Source organism: Atheta coriaria, unplaced genomic scaffold (genome assembly GCF_025399875.1).
Source record: "Atheta coriaria isolate IRGN ID8LTWV9N9 unplaced genomic scaffold, Caltech_Dcor_3.1 hic_scaffold_10_pilon, whole genome shotgun sequence".
Lineage (NCBI taxonomy): Eukaryota > Metazoa > Arthropoda > Insecta > Coleoptera > Staphylinidae > Dalotia > Dalotia coriaria.
Genome location: NW_027045452.1, coordinates 6,631,523 through 6,652,895, shown reverse-complemented (window position 1 = coordinate 6,652,895; position 21,373 = coordinate 6,631,523). Strand labels below are relative to the sequence as shown.

The window sequence follows — 21,373 nt, the reverse complement described above, 5'->3', positions numbered from 1 at the left end:
CCTCGACAAACATGGCGCATAGCTAGTGCGTTGTTTCTGCGAATGTTGTCATGAAATTCGACGATTAGAGGAGTGCATTGCTGATTGTGGGCTTCGCGCCCCTACGAATAATTCGCCGAGTGTCCGAGGAATAGTGCAGTGATAGTGTGCGATTTTTTACGGCGTGGATTTGGACGTAAAATCGAGGTGAGTGGCCAATACATTCTAGAAGCTTGGGAAACATGTACGCCGTTGTATAGGCGTATGTTTGCAATGTACGCAAATGAAATATTTGCTTGAAAACGTGTAATTTTATCGCCGAGTTTTCGCTAATTAAAGACGACGCGTGAAGTGGTGTGTTTTGTTGTGAACTGATTGCGGAAAGAAGCGCGCGCTCGGTGTTAAACGCCGGGTGGACGGTGGGTCGGCGATCGGTGAGGAATTGGATCGCGTTGGAATGCGCCAACGTGATTCGTGCGTGTTGAGAAAGTCGTTGCACAAGCTCGATTTTAACACATAATAGTTCAGAAAAACGTTAATTTTTTTATTTTTTATACTACCGGATTTGTTTTTCAGTGTAGAGAGTCCACATTTTAATCTGATTATGTATCATTAGCTGTAATAGAGTTAAAATTGCTTGACCTTTATTACATTTTCATTGCTTGTGTTGTTGGTTGCCTAACGTCGATGTGTTTTCATGTTTTAGGACTCGAATAAAGTGTAAACGATGGCTAGTCCGTCGCCACAAAACAGCCCAATGCCACCTCCACAGGCTCCCAGCCCCATGGGACCACCATCTCAATCCCCTGCGCAATCTCCATCTCCTCATAGTCCTTATCAAGGCCCACAAGGGCATGTAAACGGCCCGCCAACTCCAAACATGCAAATGCAAAATTTACCACCTGGAGGTCCTGGACATCATCAACCCCCACATCCAGGGATGTCTCCTCATCCCGGTATGCCTCCACATCCTGGTCACCCTGGAATGCCACCAAATTCACACGGCCCACCACCAGGAGGTATGCCACCACAGGGTCACCCACCTGGTCCTCCTGGTCCGCAAGGCCACATGCAGCCTCATCCTGGTGGTCCACCACCTATGCAAGGGCATCCTATGCAACCAGGCGGACCACCTCCACAAGGTCATCCTATAGGCCCACCTCAGGGTCATGTTATACATCATCCAGGTGGTCCACAAGGCCAGCAACATCCTGGACATCCTCCTGGTCCTCCCCAACACCCAGGCGTTCCTCCAATGGGTCATCCTGGTCATCCAGGTGGCCCGCCACAGGGGCATCATGGTGGACCTCCACAAGGCATGATGAGTGGTCCACCACAAGGCCATCCGGGTGGTCCCCCCGGTCCACAACATTCCGGCCCTCCTCCCAGCGGTCCTCCACATCCAAATGGTCCACCGCAGAATCATCCAGGGCAACCGCCATCTCAACAAGGACCTCCACCTCCGGGACATCCAGGAGGCCCGCCACAGGGGCATCAACAGGGACATCCACCTCATTCTGGTGGACCACCTCCGCCTGGACATCCTGGTATGCAGCCTGGTGGTCCACCGCATAACATGCATGGCATGCCACCAGGTGGCCCGGGGCAGAATTATCCGGGGCATCCAGGAATGCAGCCGATGCAACACCCGCAAGGACCTGGGCCTCAAGGGCCGCAAGGACCACAACAGGTTAGTTTAAATTATTTAAGCCATATTTTTTCTTTAAAAAATTGATTTATTTTCTTGTATTAAATCAAAAAATTAAGATATTTCTACTATATACAAAACATTGCATAGAATGCAACAGATAATTAATTTAAGTGCGCACTTAATTTAATTAAATTACCTAATTACTATAACATCTAGCTAGAATTAATGATAAAGCGCAAGCCACAATAAACGCGGCTCAGGATCATAATTTAATATCGACTACATTTGGTGTATTTGCTCGTGTATGATTCGATCTAGTTGTTGGCGGTTTCGTCCGCGATGCGCTCCCACTTTATGAACTCTTGCGCCAGTTCTTCGGAGGACGTTGCCAGGAAGTTTGGGTGCATGAGGTTCATTTTCTCACCGAGACGCTCCTCTGAAAAATTTTAATAATAAAACATTAAATTTAAAGTAAATTCAAGCAGAAATTAAAAGAAAAATTAGGGAAACTTACTGCTTGAATCACAAATATATCCGCCAGCTTCCTGAACGATGAGGGTTCCAGCCGCGGCATCCCATGGGTAGAGCCCATCGCATTGATAAGCATCCATCAATCCCTGCGCGACATAGCACAAACTCAGCGCAGCGCATCCGTAACTACGAATTCTGGCAACAACACACAACAAATAAGACAAAATGTAAATGTAAATGGCAGGATTGGTAATGTTATCTTTTGGGTACATTGTGTACACAAACACATTGCCGGCATACGTGCAATGCGTGGCCAAACAAGGTGAAGAGATTATACGCGCCTTTGATTTACGGCGGATTGTCTGCGACACAGTCGCGAGGAGATAACTTTTTCGCGTTCGTTTTGCGACGTTGAATATATTCGTAAGTGTATACAAATGTTGCGTGTTTCAGTAATTACACCGCGGCTGATTTATTAGGTGAGCCGGCGACCTTGAATTTGAGTTATGCGTGAAAGTTACACATGCGTATCCAGGATTACGCAAGTTGCGAAAGACGGAAGGAAAGAATAAAAATTTGCATGTTTTTTTTTAATAAATAAAAATAAACTTACCCGCACACATTGTCCAGCAAATAGGGCAGACGACGCATGTACAAGTCACGCTTCTTCTTGCTAATTGCCAGCGACAGCTCATAATTGAAGAGAGCTTTCTTCATTTCTAAACAGAAAAAATATCACAAAACGTATTATTTGTCATTGAATTCCATGAATTTTTTTGTTTACTTTACGCTTAATTAAAAACACATTAGCTATTTCTCGTAAAACGTTTTGAATTTTGAACGTGTCGAATTAATTCGATAATTATGCATAGATTAGTAATTTATACGATTATGTAAGTACCGGTTTCTTCGCTGACGCGAATCCGCTTGCCGTTCAAGTAAGCACCCTGGCCGCGAATAGCCGTGAACATCTCCTCCATATAGGGGTTGTAGATGATGCCCAAAATCTGCACTTTGTCAATCACCAATCCTACAGAGATGCAAGTAATTGGGATGCGACGAACAAAGTTGGAGGTGCCATCGATGGGGTCGATGATCCAGGTGGGTTCATCCGTGAGCACCGGGCGCTTGTCGCTGGCGGCTGAGCTTTCTTCACCGATGAATCTATTTGATTTAGGAGTAATAATAATGTTGAAATTGTATTGTTTAATTAGAAGGTTGTTTGTGCTTTTTTGAGTTGAAATTTGAATCATTTTTGTGGGCCACGATGCGCAACCTTGAAATCGCGAACAATTCGAATGCGGTTATTAATTGCAGCGTGCAAATGTAAGGCGTTGAAGGCCCGATAATTACGAATTGGCATTTATTTATCTACACATTGCGCAATTTCGACTAATAAGCATGCTAAGGATAAAAAACGCGCGCGATCGAAAGCGGAAAGCGAATTAAATTGACCGCAGGTACTTTCAAAGAGGTAGAAAGACCTAGAACTAGAAATATTATTCATGTAATTATTGTAATATTGTGTTCCTTTTTTTATTGCTTGTTAACTTGATAGTTAACCTGACAACTATTTGTTTTATCCGATGATTAATTCCATTCGCGCGCGGCGACGCAAAATCAAGGTGATCGATTTAATATAATTAATGTTTTATTTGTATTTTATTGCGTTATCATGATCACGATCTATTACCGTTGATTATGCGGTTATTACATATTTATGCTTGAAGGTCGTAAAAGGTAAATAATAAATTATGAATTATTTACGATTGTCAGAAACACGCGTAACGCGCAACATCCGAAAACGGAACTTCATTAACTTGACTTAATCGCCGATCTAATTGTGCGATTAATGTTGTGTTTTATTGAAGACAAGGTGAAAAGTAATCCGTCAATCACCGCGGGGTTTTGATTTTACGCGTTTAACATTGACTTTCAAGCGTGGAAGGTAAAGTTTTGATTTTATTATTTGTTGTTACAGCAATTTGCTTGGAATTGCACGGAAAAGTTGTAAATTATTTGCAAATGTAACGGCCTATAAAGTTGTTTTCGTTGTGTGTTTAGTATTATTTAGTATTTAGTAAGGAAAACTTACTGATGATCGGGGAACTTCTTTTGGATCTCTTTGATCAGGACTTCCTCGATTTTCGTGTCGAATTGTGTGACAATATCATAATGCTTATTGTTCTTTAACTCCACGTCAATGTCTTGCGCTTCTAGTAGCACCTAAATAACAATTATTTTATGTAAATAATTTTATTTAAGTTTAAATTTTGAATAATGAAAAACTTACCATGCCAGCTTTCCGTACCAAATCCAAGACGTACTCGAAGTAAAATTGGATATCGTTTTCGCAACTCATCTTGATATGATTTTTGACGACTTTTGTTCTTTTAACAAAAAAACTTCAACTTTTAAAACTGTAAGTTTTAAACTTGAATCAACTGCGTTTGAATTCTTGTAGGTGTATACAAACAGAACGGACAGATTTTCTCGTAATTGAGAGATAATCTCTTCCGTTGTTTGAAAGGATGCAAAAAAACAGTTGCAAAAGTCGCGGCTGGCGGAGCGCTACTGAGTTGCAGGGTGGATTGCGAGCTAGTTATATCGGCGGCGCGCACCACGCACCCGAACGCGCCAACCTTGGCGCAATGGTAATGCAGACGCGCCGCCGCGCGCGCCGAGAACTTGAAAAAGCTTCCAACATAACGAAATTCGGATAGCATCATTCCGCGCAATATGATACAATTAACAATTAGCTAGCTTAGGCTGCGGCACTTCCGAGCCGGACACAAGGAGCCTTACTTTCAAAACGCGCCGAAACAACAATCACCTTAGGAAGTACCTTCCGAGCAGCGAGTGCGTAATTATATCGTGACTATCGTGTGCTTAGGAGAGCATTGAAACACAGATGTCGAACGAAAGAAGGTAAAAGTTATTAAATTGTAATAAAATTTACTCATTCAGAGATTGGTATTGATTCAAGGAATTAAATAATCGAATATTGTATTTAAACATAGAAATAATCAAATAGTTTAAGTGGTTTTGTGTTTCCAACAGTTTACGGTTTATTAATTATAATATAAAACCAATTCGAGGTCAATGTAAGTTGTCTATCAAACTCGGAATTAAAACAAAGACAAGAAATTGATTAATCATTCAAGATATATCTATTATTTTAAGTGCATTTTAAGTAATTCCACTTTAATTTCAAAATTAATAATTGTATTATCAACAATTAATAATAATAGTGTTTTATGTTTTGTTTTAGTAACATCTTGTTGTGTGAATATTATGATAAATGTTAATTCAGATAAAATAAGGCGCGAATGTTTTACTTATCAAAAAATTAAACAAATTTGAATAAAAATTACAACGAGGTCACTTCTGTGTGCAGGTAACGTCTGAAAAGCGCTAAACAAACAAAAACAAAAGTAAAATAATGTGCGTTTAATTCCTATCGAAGTTGTTCTATTTATTTTTAGCTACGAAATTAAGTGTTATATCTAATAGCATGGAACAATTAACGTAAATTATGATTATATGTTAATATGTGAATAGATTATCCGTGCGTTCCGGTGACATACACGAGTGTTATTGAAATTATCTAATGTGAATAAGATAATGATTTAATTACGAACGTGTTGAAATGAAAAACAAGTGTTAATTGGTTTTTATACTTTGTTTTTGGCTGGAAATATCTTCGTTTGAATGTCAGTCACCTTTGAATGGTTTTAATTAATATCGTGCACGCGCGTTTATTATACAATTATCTAATTACTTAATCAGCGAGATTGATGCAGAAAATTATAGTGTAATCTGGTATCTTGGTAAACAATCACTTAAATATATGCGGAATGCGTACGGGGACTAGTTTTTGGAATTGCTATGGTTTTTTTTTTGCGGTTTTGTACTCTACATGGAATTTTGTGTCTCTGTTAATACATAACATGTATCTTCTCATCTTGCTTGTATTTGTCGAAACCAGAACTTGAATTGAGATTAAACAAACGTACGACGTAAATATTAATAACAAGTTGTAAGCTGTTGGTTGTGACTAATCAAAAACGTCCAACAACTCTCAAAGTGCCTGAATGGAATTTACGGGTTTTATTCTGTTACTCACTCACCGTCAGACGGACAATAATTTACTCTACGCTAAAAACACGCTAACACAGCGTTAATAAATTTAGAAAACCAGTTTTTTTCTTTCTTTATTTTTAATCTTTGGTTACAATTTATTATTATGATGCGTCTATTGCGTTTTGAATTTTGCGGGTTTTTCGCTATTTTAATTCGCAATTGGCGACCGTAATTGAAGTCGGTGTAATAAAACAACCTGGATTATGTGTGTTATGTTAATCTTGTGGGTTTTTACAAACTGCTGCAAAAGTTTTTGTTTTTCATGTTTTTGAGGCGCATTGATATGTTGACAGTTGTTTTTTTGTTTGGTTGTAGAATCCATCATCGTCACCGGGACCACAAGGTCAAGGTCCACCCGGTGGGCCTGGAGGTGGTCCGCCACCATCAGGTCCGCCTGGGTCTGCTCCGCAGGGGCAGGAAAATCTGAACGCCTTGCAGCGTGCTATTGATTCAATGGAGGAAAAGGGCATGCAGGAGGATCCCCGATATTCGCAGTTGTTGGCGTTGAGGGCACGGTCAAACAGCTCATTGTTTAATCAGTTGCAGATACAGCAATTGAGGTAAATTTCTAAAAAAAATGTGTTTTTTGATATTGATTTTGAACGAATTTTTAATATTTTAGACATCAGATAATGGCCTATCGAATGTTGGCGCGTAATCAACCGCTGACGCAACAGTTGACGATGGCTGTACAGGGTAAACGGGCAGATGGTACACCCCAATGTCCAACACCACCCTCTAGCCCATTCCAACCGCCTAGTGCTGCCCCGCCGACATCGCAACCATCAGGGCCGCAGGTATTGTATTGCACATATACTTTCGACTAGCATTGAGTTTATAATTAGTGTGGATTTGTTTAACGTACACTCGTATGCATAATTGAATTGATTTGCTAATGACTCTTTACTAATTAGTAATTTTGCGTATTTGTATTTGTAGAATTGATTGCACTTGTAGTTCTGTATTTATAGTTTTCTGCTTGTTTTACTATTATTTTTTTCTAGCACACTTACCGTAACACTTGTATCTTTATTTATTAGTTTTGTAAATGTTGTATTGAGGCACGCAAACGCATGTTTTTCCAAGAGTACCATAGTGCACGACATTTTGATGATGTGAGGAGATCAGAGGAGCAGGGTTCTAGAATGTCGTTTGGTACTTGTAGGCCCAGGGACCACCTCCACCAACGAGTGAAAGCAGCGAGCCACCACGACCTGCGTCTGTGGAGAGTGCGCCGAATGTCACGGCACCGCCTCCGCAGGCTCAGCAACAGCAACCCCCACCACAGGCACAGCCTATGCAGCCGATGATGCGTCCGCCAGGTCCGCCTGTGATTCAACCCACCCCCGGGCCGACTCCACCACCGCAGGGACCACCCTCACAAACGCCTCCACCGCCTGCTTTACAGGTACCCATTCTAAACGAGAAAGAAAATTTTCAAAAACAGAACTACAAATGCATACAATTATCTGTGTTTTTATGGCGGTGTTTTTATGGCGGTTGTTTAATTTTTATGTAAATTTTCAGTCTGGGCAACCTATTCTGCAGAAACCGCCTACTCCCCAGCCCACGCCTCCTACTGGACCAACTGGTGTACGCCCTGGTGGTCCACAGGCTAATCAACCGCAAACCCCAGCCGGGCAAAACGCGCAGCCTCCCACAAGTCAACCATCCACGCAACCTACGCAACCCCAACAACAACAGGCACCGCAAGGAAAACAAAACCGCGTTACTACCCTGCCGAAACCAGTCGGTATTGACCCGATTGTTATCCTGCAAGAGCGTGAAAATCGTGTCGCTGCGCGAATTCAAGCACGCATGCAACAGTTGAATAGTCTGCCGACCAATATGCCGGACGATTTGCGCATTCAGGCTCAGATTGAATTGCGCGCATTGCGTTGCCTCAACTTTCAGCGCCAATTACGAAGCGAAATTATTGCATGCACGAGGAAGGATACTACTCTAGAGACACCCGTTAATGTTAAGGCATATAAACGTACCAAACGACAAGGATTACGCGAAGCACGTGCGACAGAGAAGTTGGAAAAGCAACAGAAGCTCGAAGCCGAGCGTAAACGTCGTCAGAAACATCAAGAATTCTTGGGTTCGGTGCTGCAACATGGCAAGGACTTTAAAGATTTCCATCGTAATAATCAAGCGAAACTTGCTCGACTCAATAAGGCTGTTATGAATTACCATGCGAATGCGGAACGCGAACAAAAGAAGGAGCAGGAGCGTATTGAAAAGGAGCGTATGCGTCGTCTGATGGCTGAGGACGAGGAGGGTTACAGGAAGCTCATTGATCAAAAGAAAGACAAGCGTCTTGCTTTCCTCTTGTCACAGACAGATGAATATATCTCGAATCTTACGGAGATGGTTAAGCAGCATAAGGTAGAACAGCGGCGCAAGCAACAGGAAGAGCAGAAACGCAAGAAGAAGAAGCGTATTGGGGCAGATGGCGTTGAGATTGACGATGAAGGATCACAAGGATCTGATAAGCCGGTTACAGTTATTGAAACCGCCACGGGTAAGACACTTAAAGGTGAAGAGGCCCCTATGCTCAGCCAACTGCAACACTGGCTCGAGTTACATCCCGGATGGGAGGTTGTCGAAGAAAGCGATGATGATGAAGACGATGACGAACAGGCCGATTCAAAGGGAGCTGAAAAGAACGAAGACGACAAGGATAAGGCCCTTATGAAGCCTGCCAAGGTGGAGGATGATGAATACCATAAGGAGTCTAGCGAGGAGCAAACATACTACAGTATTGCTCATACCGTACACGAGATTGTCACAGAACAAGCAAGCATCATGGTCAACGGCAACCTCAAGGAATACCAAATCAAGGGTTTGGAGTGGTTAGTGTCACTATACAACAACAACTTGAACGGTATTCTCGCCGATGAGATGGGTCTCGGTAAGACAATTCAAACAATTGCGTTGATTACTCATCTTATGGAGAAGAAGAAACTGAATGGGCCATTTTTGATTATTGTACCTCTGTCAACTTTGTCGAATTGGGTGCTTGAGTTTGAAAAGTGGTCACCCTCCGTGTTTGTTGTATCCTATAAAGGTTCCCCTGCTTTGCGAAGGACGATTCAGTCACAAATGCGTTCTACGAAGTTTAATGTCCTCTTGACTACTTATGAGTATGTCATTAAGGATAAGGGTGTTTTGGCAAAGTTGCCATGGAAGTACATGATCATCGATGAGGGCCATCGTATGAAGAATCATCATTGTAAGTTGACGCAGGTGTTGAACACACATTATTTGGCTCCGCATAGATTGCTACTTACTGGTACCCCGCTGCAGAATAAACTGCCGGAGTTATGGGCGCTTTTAAACTTTTTGTTGCCATCCATCTTCAAGTCTTGTTCTACTTTCGAGCAGTGGTTCAATGCGCCATTTGCTACCACCGGTGAGAAGGTGGAGTTGAACGAGGAAGAAACTATTTTGATTATTCGTCGTCTGCATAAAGTATTGCGTCCTTTCTTGTTGCGGCGTTTGAAGAAGGAAGTAGAGAGTCAGCTGCCCGACAAAGTAGAGTATATTGTCAAGTGCGACATGTCAGGTCTGCAGCGCGTGTTGTATAAACACATGCAGAGCAAAGGTGTTTTGCTTACTGATGGATCCGAGAAAGGTAGTAAGGGTAGAGGTGGAGCGAAGGCGTTGATGAACACAATCGTGCAACTGCGAAAGCTTTGCAATCATCCCTTCATGTTCCAAAATATTGAAGAGAAGTATTGCGATCATATTGGAATGGCCGGTGGGGTTATTTCCGGGCCGGACGTGTACCGTGCGTCCGGTAAGTTTGAGCTATTGGATAGGATTTTGCCAAAGTTGAAAGCCACTGGGCACAGGGTATTGCTTTTCTGTCAAATGACGCAGCTCATGACTATCATGGAGGATTATCTCAATTTACGTGCATTTAGCTATTTACGTTTGGATGGTACTACCAAGGCGGAGGACAGAGGTGAACTTTTGAGAAAGTTCAATAACAAAAACAGCGACTATTTCCTCTTTTTGTTGTCCACTCGAGCTGGTGGTTTAGGTTTGAATTTGCAGTCTGCAGATACTGTCATCATCTTCGACAGTGATTGGAATCCGCATCAAGATTTACAGGCGCAGGATCGTGCGCATCGTATCGGTCAACAAAACGAGGTACGAGTGTTGCGTCTCATGACTGTGAACTCTGTAGAAGAGAGAATATTGGCTGCGGCGCGTTATAAGCTGAACATGGATGAGAAAGTCATTCAAGCTGGTATGTTCGATCAGAAGTCAACTGGTTCCGAACGACAACAGTTCTTGCAGAGCATTTTGCATCAAGATGGCGATGATGAAGAGGAAGAGAATGAAGTTCCGGACGATGAGACTGTTAATCAAATGGTCGCGCGAACAGAGGCTGAGTTTGAGATATTCCAGAAGATGGATATTGAACGAAGGCGTGAGGAGGCAGCTAAGGGACCTGACCGTAAAGCGCGGCTGATGGAAGAGAGCGAATTGCCTGACTGGTTAACAAAGGATGATGAAGAAGTAGGAAGATGGGACTATGATAATGAAGAAGAGAGTGTTTTGGGACGAGGCACGAGGCAACGCAAGGAAGTGGATTACACTGACAGTTTGACTGAGAAAGAATGGTTGAAGGCGATTGATGAAGGTGGAGATTATGAGGAAGAGGAGGAGGAGGAAGAGAAATTGCGTAAGAAGAAGGGCAGGAAGAGGCGGCGTCGTGGTGATGACGATTCCGACGATGAAGCTTGCACAAGCGTTGCCAAGAAAAGACGGGGACAGAACAATGGCATTGATCCAAAGTTGAAGAGACAAATGAAGAAGCTCATGAATATCGTAATGAAATACACTGATAGTGATGGGCGTCTGTTGAGTGAACCTTTCATGAAGATTCCACCTCGTAAGGATTACCCCGACTATTATGAAATTATCAAGAAACCTATTGATATGACCAAAATTGTCAATAGGATAAATGATGGCAAGGTAAAAAATAAACTAAAATTACAAATATTAAAAACAAGCTAATCTTGTAATCTTTAAAACATTTCAGTATACAGACATGGCTGATCTAGAACGTGACTTCATGCTCCTCTGCCAGAATGCTCAGATCTACAACGAGGAAGCTTCTTTGATACACGAAGACAGCATCGTCTTGCAGTCGGTCTTCACCAAAGCCAAGCAACGTCTCGAGACGGAGGTGGATTCAGGAGAAGATGAGGAAGATGATGAAGAGCTATCGACAAAGATGAAGTTCAAGTTGAAGAATAAAAAGACACCATCTGGACGTCGCAAACGCGCCACAAAGAAGTATATTTCGGACGACGATGACGATGATGACGATTGAAGGGACCACCTCCGAGCATGAGGAGCGGGTCATTTGTATATAAAATGATTTATTTTGTCGTATTAAGCATTGTTTAATTTCTTACTGATGATTTACTATTAGTATTAGGTGTACGTGTACGAAATACTTGAAACTTATGTCTATGATGTGTCGCTGGAAGCGAATTTGATTGTCATGTAGAGCGCGTACTACATTTAGTATAATTTTACATTTCACGCTGACTTTGTGTATGAGAAAAATGTGGCGATGATCATTGTATGGATGATGGTTGATAAATATATTTAATTTTCAATTTCACTGTTGTAATACTTAATTCAGCGTGCATGTTTGTGATTATCATCATGGCGCCGAGGGGCGGGCGCGGGTATATTGGAATGCAGAGTTATGGTACGGAATTCTTTGGCGTATTCTTCCACCTCGTTAGTGCGCAGCGGCTCCTCTTTATAGATCTCGAAGTTTCCGTTTTTCCGAGGGTTGTCAATGACAGGGATGTGCGCAGGTCGAATACGACGCAACATAATCATTTGCCAGTCGACATCCCGAAACCACTCGTGGGTTTTTATGTCTTTGACGCCATTTTTTAACACACCAAACCTGCAACCAACATCCTAGGGTGTACACTTTATTAAGGGCAGTATTATGCTTTGTTTTACCTTTTATCCCTATCTGTTTGAATCAGGTTCTGCGTGAGATGCTGTAATGGCCGGCTGAATTTTTCTGGCATGCGATATTTTCCGTTTACGATTAGGCCATAGAGGCTCATTGGATCCGCAGCATAGAATGGGGGATGACCAGCCGTCATCTCGAAGATTAGGATACCCAGCGTCCACCAGTCGACGGAGAAGTTGTAGCCTTGTGATAATATTACTTCCGGTGCGAGATATTCAGGTGTCCCTATAAAATAAGATTTAATCCCAATTGGCCCTAACTTTGGCCCTATAAATTAGGCGTATTCTTTTCCTCTCTTGGAACCCATGGGACGTGCCCTAATATGCTCATCAAAATGTGCTGAATATTGTTATAACCTTAGACCAACTTAGGGCTTTTTATTGTCATGTTATAGTCTAAGAGACCCTTTATAACCCTTATAATTTCCTTTTATTTTTATTTTTCACACTTAATTTCTATTTTTAAAAATTATTTTTGGTCGAATAACAGAGTCTAACATTTTTGTTAAAATATTTTTGCTCGAACAACAGGGTCGAACTTTTTAGTTAAAATATTTTTGCTCGAACAACAGGGCCGGACTTTTTTAGTTAAAATATTATTGCTCGAACAACAGGGCTGGACTTTTTGTTAAAATATTTTTGGTCGAATAACAGGGTCGCACTATTTCTTAAAATATTTTCGCTCTAAAAATAAAATTTACACCATCCTGCTATAGTGCGAATTAAAAGTAAACTCAAATGTGGTTACTAAGATGTGCGAAATGTAAACTTTAAAACGTTAATAATTCGAAAGCTAAGACGAATATAAAAAAAATATATTAGGATAAAAGATGCACATTTTAATCTGTTGTTATCATCTATAATCAATTTAAAAATCTTAATTTTAGTTTTTAACTAATAAAGTCACAGTTTTAAATAATTATTAAAAATAATGCCATTGTGTAAAGAAACGTTTAATTACTTTATTAAAACAACCTAACAATTAGTAGTACTAATAATGTGCCCTGCAGCGACCTTTTAATAAAACTTGTACTTGGAGTAACACTTAATTATCAATTATCTCAAGAACTAATAAAGATAGAGAAAAACCGTAAACGGTATTAAGTTCAAAATTAAATTCTACATAAGATAAGACTTTAAAGTTTTCATTTTTATCATGAAAAAATGAATTTTCCGACGCGATTTCCTCAGAAACTATAAAAGTTATTCCAAAACTTTTTGCATTTTTTTCATGCCCTAATACGAGTCTACAAAATGGCAGATTTTGTTTTTCCATTTTCTGAAGTTGACGAAAATCACCAAAAAGTAGTCAAGTGTAACCTCTTGACTACTTTTTGGTCCAAAAATTATTTTTCAAGCTAGCAAAAAATGGAAAACGCCAAGCGATAGAGAATCTCAATGGGATGAAGAATATGTAATCAGTTTTCCGATATCACGATTATTTCGAAAATAACTGGTGAAAATTGAAACTGACAAAATTGATCCACAGCTCAGATTTTCACGAAAATTTGTAACATGGTTTAGAATGATGCAAGGAATCCATTAGTGTTAAATTTGTTGCAATATCTTAATTAGTTTTTGAGTTATGGACAATTTTTAATTATTACGTAAATGTGGAAATCTTAATTTTTTAAAGTGTCATATGATGTAAGATTATACCCAGAATCCGTATCTGAAAACCGTTTTTCTTTAAGTCTAATAGTCTTTGAGAAAATGCTGAAAAACTGTATTTTTAAATCACGCAGAGGTTTCTTAAGGAAAATATAAAAAATGAAAATTTGTAATTTTTATAACGCTAGTTCATAGAAAACGTGATTCAAAATCAATTATTTAAGCACATTTTCTTTCTAAGATTAATAGTTTTGATAATAATCACCATTTTACTGTTAAATTCTGAGGAAAACTATTTCCATTAAAATTGCAGATAGTGCCTAAACTGTCATTGATAGAAGAAAATTATACTTAAATAATTGATGTAGAATTAAACAATCTATAAGAATCAAAAATCAGAATTCAAAAATTCCTATTTTTAATTTTCAACATAAAAAACTTAAATTATTGAAGCCACCCTTGGCTCCGGCGCCCTCTAGCGGCGAATCGGCTACGAGCACCGCCGACTAGACCGCGCTAAGGACGCTCAACTAGAGATCCTAGAGTGCTAGGATCCTAGGGAGCTGTCCTCATGACAAACGGCAACCAACAACGACACTCGTGCTTCCGACCTGGCCAAGCAACCACACATTACGAGCCAGCTCGCCTCCCAGAACAGCGACACCCTCACCAGACTACCATTACCCAAGTCCTTCACCACCGCTGACAGTCTACCTACGCATCATTATTTGCTTTTTTATGACGAAATCATTACTTTTAGGAAATGTAGGTTCTATAAAAATAGGAATTATTAAAAGCGAAAATATTTTAACAAAAAAGTTCGACCCTGTTGTTCGAGCAAAAATATTTTAACAAAAAAAAGTTCGACCCTGTTGTTCGAGCAAAAATATTTTAACAAAAAAAGTTTGACCCTGTTGTTCGAGCAAAAATATTTTCACTAAAAAAGTTCGTCCCTGTTGTTCGAGCAAAAATATTTTACATAAAAAAGTTCGACCCTGTTGTTCGAGCAAAAATATTTTAACAAAAAAGTTCGACCCTGTTGTTCGAGCAAAAATATTATTTGTAAAAAAGTTCGACCCTGTTGTTCGAGCAAAAATATTTTAACAAAAAAAGTTCGACCCTGTTCTTCGAGCAAAAATATTTTTTGTAAAAAAGTTCGACCCTGTTGTTCGAACAAAAATATTTTTACTAAAAAAGTTCGATCCTGTTGTTCGAGCAAAAATATTTTAACAAAAAAAGTACGACCTTGTTCTTCGAGCAAAAATATTTTTTGTAAAAAAGTTCAACCCTGTTGTTCGAGCAAAAATATTTTAACTAAAAAAGTTCGACCCTGTTGTTCGAGCAAAAATATTTTACATAAAAAAGTTCGACCCTGTTGTTCGAGCAAAAATATTTTAACAAAAAAAAATTCGACCCTGTTGTTCGAGCAAAAATATTTTAACAAAAAAAGTTCGTCCCTGTTGTTCGAGCAAAAATATTTTACATAAAAAAGTTCGACCCTGTTGTTCGAGCAAAAATATTTTAACAAAAAAAGTTCGACCCTGTTCCTCGAGCAAAAATATTTTTACTAAAAAAGTTCGACCCTGTTGTTCGAGCAAAAATATTTTACATAAAAAAGTTCGACCCTGTTGTTTGAGCAAAAATATTGTACCACAAAAGTTAAAAAAAGTCCGACTCCGTTGTTTGAGAGAAAATATTTTAAGAAATAGCATAATTCGACTAAACTTAAAAATACGAGAAAACACTGATTTTTAATAGGCATTTTAGGGCATTCCCTGAGTGTTTGGAGAGTGAAAAGTGTAAGCACGTTGTAACTATCTCTAAATCTGTTTTATAACAATAAAAAACTGTAAATTACTGATTTATTTCAGAAGATATAGAGTCTTTTCTACCTTAAAGATTAAAAATTCATAAAAATGCCAATAATGAACATCACTGGGCACTTATTACGGGTTCTAGAGGTGAAATGAATGCACAAAAAGTTAACTATCTTCTGGTCCGTTGGAAACTACTTAAAAATCCTGAATTATAAACCATTTTCATAAGGGTAGGGTACGTTTTCTACCAAGTTTTAAAAATTTGAGAAAAAAACCCTTTTTGGTGGGCATTTTGGGATACCTCTAAAGAATTATAAAGGTGAGGATTTCACACAAGTGGCAAAGGATTTCTAACTACCACATCCAAACAAAACTACTAAAAATAGAAAATACACACTACTACATACCACACAACGTCCATGTGCGTTTGTCATCGATCTTCTTACAAAATCCAAAGTCCGTAATCTTCAAAAACCCTTCAGCATCAATCAAAATATTCTCCGGTTTTAAATCCCGATAAATCACGCCGTTTGCATGTAAATACTCAAAAGCCAGTATAACTTGTGCGGCATATATCTTCCCATTGCATTCTTCAAACTTGCCCTCCTTCGACAGTAAGTTAAACATCTCACCGCCAGGAATCAAAGGCATCACACAAAACAAATAACAATTGTTCTTGAAGTAGTTTACCAGATTAACCAAAAACTTAAAATTGACAGCGTCCAGAATCCTCAGCTCCTGCACAACATGATCAAGCTGTTTGTACTTGATGATGTGTTGCTTATCCATAATTTTAATCGCATAATATTCCTCGGAACTGCGGCCATTTTGAACGGCAAGCATTACCTTCCCAAAACCACCAACCCCAAGAGTACGAATCAGTTCATAATCGTCAAGGGTTACATCGTAACGCAGATCATCACGACTCCAACGTTGGTTAAAATCTTTGACCGCGGTTTGAAGGTAGTCCCTAAAGGCATGGAAATGTCGTTGGAGTTTCGGGTCTAACAAGCCGTTTTCTCGGGGAGCGAACGTTTTGCTTGGGGATATGAAACGAAACTTGGAATTGTTTTGTTTCTTGGTCGGGAGTGATCGGTGAGCAAACGACATCACTCATATTACCATGAATTTAATGATTAAATTGCTACTGATTCACTTATAAACTAATTTGATTTCAATCAATGTCATTGTCTAAAAATTCACAAATGACAACTGTATTTACCAAGGAAATTAATTAATCTCTGACACTTTCTACCTAGAAGTAAAAAAAAATGTTCTCATGGTTTATATCCAATCAATTAATACCTAAATAAAGACGACTAACGTGAAATCCTCAAGAAATGTCCATTTTTAAATGCAAAAAATGCAATAATTACCAATAATTCAATAGTGTTTTAATTTATGCAGACCTTGCGACAATTCTAGCAATGCAACGTTGCTTTTTTATATATTTTCCACGAGGTTAATGTTTCATCTGATTGGATTGCTTGTATGTCATAAGTTAGCGCACTTATGGTCAAAATTACACGGTACAACAAAGCAAATTGCAAAATATAACCAATGGCAGTAATAGAACTACAGAATTGCGCACTATGAAAGCAATTAACAAGTTGCTATGTCAAAACAAAGAAGAAAATTCCACGATTTTCATTACCATCGAGTTTTAGTCTCTGTCTGAACTTTAATTTGTGCGTTGGTTTATTTTTTGCAGAAGTACAGGATAAATTGTGGTCGATGGGAACAAAAGAAGAAACCGATTTAGTTTTAATCGGTTATTGTTTATGCGTTTATTGTTCAAGAGATGAAACAACACCGGCGCAGTTTGTTAACATAACGATGAAATATTTATAGGTACATCTAAATGAAAATGCACAAGAAGACAATGCCATGTGACACACAATACAAAATAAATTAGGTCAACGAATGATTTTATTTATCTGTGATTGTTTTAAAAATGTAATTATATTGGTAATCACGTTCGGTGCTTGGAGATGAATCCCTGAAACAAAATATTATTTAATTATTGTATTATAATATGCGAAATAATATTATTTATATAAATATTTTCAATTATTCGCAACATGGCTAATGAAGATAAAACATTCAAAGATCAAAACACGATTTGAATCAATAAGACGATGAAGAAATCACAAATCAAGAGGCAAAGTGCGATTGAATGCAAAACAATTAATCTTGATCTTAAACTCTGATTTATATGCAAATAAAATGGCATCTTGATTGAAACACCACGCAAAAATTATATTTAAATTACCCAGTGAGTGTAATTATTGCCTACATGCAAAGTTTAATGAATGGACGTTTAACTTATTAAAGATTTAAGCATGACGAATATTAAAAATATTATGGAGCAAAATATAATAAAATAAAAAGTAAAATAAAATCACCGAGACGATCGAAATCGACGACCTTGTGAATACTTTTTAGGTTTTTGATTTTGGTTCACTTTTCTTTTTGGTGGACACAACCAAATGTCCAAATCATATTTTAAAATATTAAATTTATTAAATATTTTATATTTTACACAGGATGTTGTAAAATACTGCAACAAATGCCTTAAAAATGAGTTTAATTTAAATAATTTCTATAAAATTATAGAATTAAATATCAAATTACATTCTCAAAATCTCATGTGAGTATGAAACCGTCAAATGCATGTTATTATTTTGATTAGAACGTTAGAACGTTTCGACATTTCAATGAAAACACGTCGAGAGCATCTTGAGCATCCTTCAAGTTCATTGATTTGTATTGTTTGAGCTCATTTTTTGCTCAAATACCTAAATAATAAATGCACAAAATAATAACATAAATTAACATAACATATGTTATGTTATTAATACTTATTAAATTACAATGTCACGATTGTGTGCGTTCTCCTTCGACGAAACCGAAAGTACACTTCAACAGTAAATTCACAACAATTCAATACATACATACAAAATACAAGAATGGATCAATAGATGACTATCGGAAATAAGTCATTGAATGAGTCAAAATATTGATAAAGACCACAACAACTGTTTTGTTAGTTTTAATATTTATTAATTACAATAACCTTAATAAATGTGGTCAATTGAGGTTATGTATTATATTCTATTGACAGTTGTTGAAGATGAAAACCGTTTATTCATTTAAAACCATTTCAACACCCTGTAGATACCAACTGAGATGTTATGTACTTTATGTTCTCGATGATATGATATTCAGTATGTGATCCGAGTGCGCAAAACAGAAGAAGAACGCGGCACGAGCACGAGCGTCGAGATCGAGAGCGACTAAAAAATGTCAAGGATTTCATCGCGACTCTTCTTCTTCCCAGCGCCGCCGCGCCAACAGAACATGAAATACCATAACACATTATGTGCTAAACAGCAAGAAAGTTGAAGTTAACCATGGTTAGGATGATCATAAACAACATAAGTTAGGTTATTTATTACTCAAAACAAATGGAAAACAAATAATATTTTTACATTTGCAGACAAATAAAGAAAACATTTGATATTCGCGTTTAATTATAGTCGACAATTCAACTTACCATGTTACTTCTACAAATAAGTGTCTGACAGCCACGACTAATTAAAATCAAAGATGTTGTAATGATTTCTTCGTGTGGCGTCCATCAAATCCTAATCAGTGGTAACTTCTGTACATCACAACACATTTCATCAATTAATAATTTATTGCTTGTTAATTTAAAGAAATTATTAATTTCATTGAATAAATTCCGAATTTTATTAGTCCGTTAATAAGCTTTGCTAAATATGTTTCGAATCAAGAACAAAGATGTCGGCGTATTACACAACGAATTCTTTCGTACTGGCCATTTAAAGTTTTTAGGTTGAATTGGTATTTAGGCAGATTATTTCAATCGAATGTCACCAGTAAGATTCACAAATCAATCAAGTCGTGTGTGGCGTTAAAATTATAACTATAAGCAATTTAGTAGAATGGCATTTAGCAAATTTTGACGCGAATATTCGAAGCGAACCGCTTTGAACTTTCGACACGGTCGAAATTATTATAATGAGCGTGATTTATGGACTGACCACCGTCACTCAAAGGAAAAACATTTCAAATTAACTATTTCGATATGCATATAACAATAACTATAAAGTATTTACAACATTTATGCAAAAAAATGAACATAAATATTCAGAAAATTACTCTTTACAAAACACCTAAGTAATCACAGATAATATATAATTTTTAACCTAATTTTAAACTCAAATTTGAGTAATTTTCTAGAAAAAAAGGAGAATGTACAACCTCTTGAATTAAAATATATCTAATCTTCACGTAATAACAATGAATCAAACAAAATTTAACTAAAAATCCATGAAATGTTAAAAAAGACTTGAAATTTGCACGTTTCGAAAAAAAAACGTTGTTTAACCCAAACAAAACATGGACATTAATAACATTAACTATTTCGATATGCATATAACAATAAATATAAAGTATTTACAACATTTATGCATAAAATTGAACATAAATATTCAGAAAATTACTCTTTACAAAACACCTAAGTAATCACAGATTATATATAGGGGGAAGTCCCGTAACGCCGGACGGCACCTAGCACCGGACACTCGTACTATTTAAGCTAGTTTAAATCTTTTCATTTCAAAAAACAAGTGAAAGGGGCGCGGGGGGCACACAGGTACAGGATCACTCGTCGTGGCTCGCCAGTAACGCACACGGCCACGGCGGGAGCAGCCGTTTGCTGTTTCAGGCGCAAAATCACGACGTCACCTAAATATCAATGTAAGTAATTCTAGTATATTTATGCATTTACATTTGAGTGGCATTCAAAGATACAAGTAGTACTTGATTGTTATCCGTAAAATGGTAGAATATTATTAGATTTTTTAAACAATTTTAGTAGGTACCACCAAATGAACGAAAATGTCTGTCCCTTAGCACCGGACACTAAGTTGTCCCTTAGCGCCGGACAGTAAACATATTGATATTTCTTGTGAGAGAGAGAGAGTGAGGAGATGGCTATGTTGCAGTCAATGCATACAATTAGTAAATGTATACATTTACTAGTCAATGCATACATTCGCTAAAATTCGTAGTTAAAGTATTCATTGTAACTGAAATGAACACATTAGCTAGTGGATGTATGCATTCACGGGCTGCTTCTAGTCAGTGTGTTAAATCCGTTGATTAAATCGTTAAATTCTATCACCCCACCCCCCACCGCCCCATAAATAATACCACACAAGGTAGCCTACCTAACCATATGACATATTTGAAATGTCCGGTGAGAGGGGTATGGCACAAATATGTGTCCGGTACTAGGTGCCACTTTTTAAAACTATACTTTTTATTACCAAAGTTTGATCGATAGTATTAATTATTTTATAACAGAGGTTGCATTTTTGTTATTTTAATTTGATTTCTAACTTTGTTATCTACTATATGTCATAATTTAATTAACATTTCTTCAAATATTTTTTGATTTATTTATAAATAACCTTAGGTGTCCGCCACTAGGGGACTTCCCCCTAATTATTAACCTAATTTTAAACCAAATTTGTGTAATTTTCTTAAAAAAGAAGAGAATGTATAACCTCTTGAATTAAAATATATCTAATCTTCACGTAATAACAATGAATCAAACAAAATTTAAGTAAAAATCCATGAAATGTTAAAA

The 21,373-nt window shown here is 38.0% G+C and overlaps 3 protein-coding genes and 1 long non-coding RNA gene across 7 annotated transcripts in view; 1 reads left to right on the top strand and 3 right to left on the bottom strand.

Moving 5' to 3' along the window:
* Positions 1 to 3: 3 nt before the first annotated feature.
* Positions 4 to 11,894, top strand: brm (ATP-dependent helicase brm). Of its 2 annotated transcripts, XM_065314502.1 has the most exons (7): positions 4 to 186; positions 686 to 1,669; positions 6,560 to 6,804; positions 6,867 to 7,041; positions 7,410 to 7,652; positions 7,772 to 11,236; positions 11,304 to 11,894. In XM_065314502.1, exons 2-7 carry the CDS (start codon positions 707 to 709, stop codon positions 11,595 to 11,597), a joined length of 5,385 nt encoding a protein of 1,794 aa, XP_065170574.1. In that variant the 5' UTR covers positions 4 to 186; positions 686 to 706; the 3' UTR covers positions 11,598 to 11,894. The 2 variants fall into 2 exon arrangements, with proteins under 2 accessions (XP_065170574.1, XP_065170575.1); XM_065314503.1 differs by lacking the exon at positions 7,410 to 7,652.
* On the bottom strand, positions 1,695 to 4,689 carry LOC135801141 (uncharacterized). Its single transcript, XM_065314509.1, has 6 exons — positions 4,395 to 4,689; positions 4,197 to 4,327; positions 3,003 to 3,265; positions 2,715 to 2,820; positions 2,145 to 2,296; positions 1,695 to 2,066 (listed from the first exon to the last, which is right to left on the bottom strand). The coding sequence occupies exons 1-6, from the start codon at positions 4,461 to 4,463 to the stop codon at positions 1,945 to 1,947; spliced, it is 843 nt and encodes a 280-aa protein (XP_065170581.1). The 5' UTR covers positions 4,464 to 4,689; the 3' UTR covers positions 1,695 to 1,944.
* Positions 11,860 to 16,890, bottom strand: LOC135801138 (cAMP-dependent protein kinase catalytic subunit beta-like). The gene is made up of 3 exons (XM_065314505.1): positions 16,101 to 16,890; positions 12,251 to 12,491; positions 11,860 to 12,191 (listed from the first exon to the last, which is right to left on the bottom strand). Exons 1-3 carry the CDS (start codon positions 16,801 to 16,803, stop codon positions 11,912 to 11,914), a joined length of 1,224 nt encoding a protein of 407 aa, XP_065170577.1. The 5' UTR covers positions 16,804 to 16,890; the 3' UTR covers positions 11,860 to 11,911.
* Positions 16,891 to 17,465: 575 nt separating this feature from the next.
* The window catches only part of LOC135800782 (uncharacterized), a 24,634-nt gene continuing 20,726 nt past the window's right edge, over positions 17,466 to 21,373 (bottom strand). For 2 of the 3 annotated variants that reach the window (XR_010550219.1, XR_010550221.1), the window contains one exon: positions 17,466 to 17,692. This is a non-coding gene — a long non-coding RNA (uncharacterized lncRNA). Of the gene's footprint in view, positions 17,693 to 19,040; positions 19,079 to 19,249; positions 19,358 to 21,373 lie in introns of those variants that run through there. The other variant, XR_010550220.1, reaches the window with a different exon arrangement.

Bases quoted from the DNA above. Each gene is read 5' to 3' on its own strand.
- brm (XM_065314502.1), top strand. From the start codon at position 707: ATGGCTAGTCCGTCGCCACAAAACAGCCCAATGCCACCTCCACAGGCT. The intron at 6,805-6,866 runs GTAAATTTCTAA...TTAATATTTTAG, and splicing joins TTGCAGATACAGCAATTGAG to ACATCAGATAATGGCCTATC. The intron at 11,237-11,303 runs GTAAAAAATAAA...AAAACATTTCAG, and splicing joins ATAGGATAAATGATGGCAAG to TATACAGACATGGCTGATCT.
- LOC135801141 (XM_065314509.1), bottom strand. From the start codon at position 4,463: ATGAGTTGCGAAAACGATATCCAATTTTACTTCGAGTACGTCTTGGAT. The intron at 3,266-4,196 runs GTAAGTTTTCCT...TAAATCAAATAG, and splicing joins AAGAAGTTCCCCGATCATCA to ATTCATCGGTGAAGAAAGCT. The intron at 2,067-2,144 runs GTAAGTTTCCCT...AAAATTTTTCAG, and splicing joins ATATATTTGTGATTCAAGCA to AGGAGCGTCTCGGTGAGAAA.
- LOC135801138 (XM_065314505.1), bottom strand. From the start codon at position 16,803: ATGTCGTTTGCTCACCGATCACTCCCGACCAAGAAACAAAACAATTCC. The intron at 12,492-16,100 runs GTATGTAGTAGT...CTTATTTTATAG, and splicing joins ACGCACATGGACGTTGTGTG to GGACACCTGAATATCTCGCA. The intron at 12,192-12,250 runs GTAAAACAAAGC...TGTTGGTTGCAG, and splicing joins CAAACAGATAGGGATAAAAG to GTTTGGTGTGTTAAAAAATG.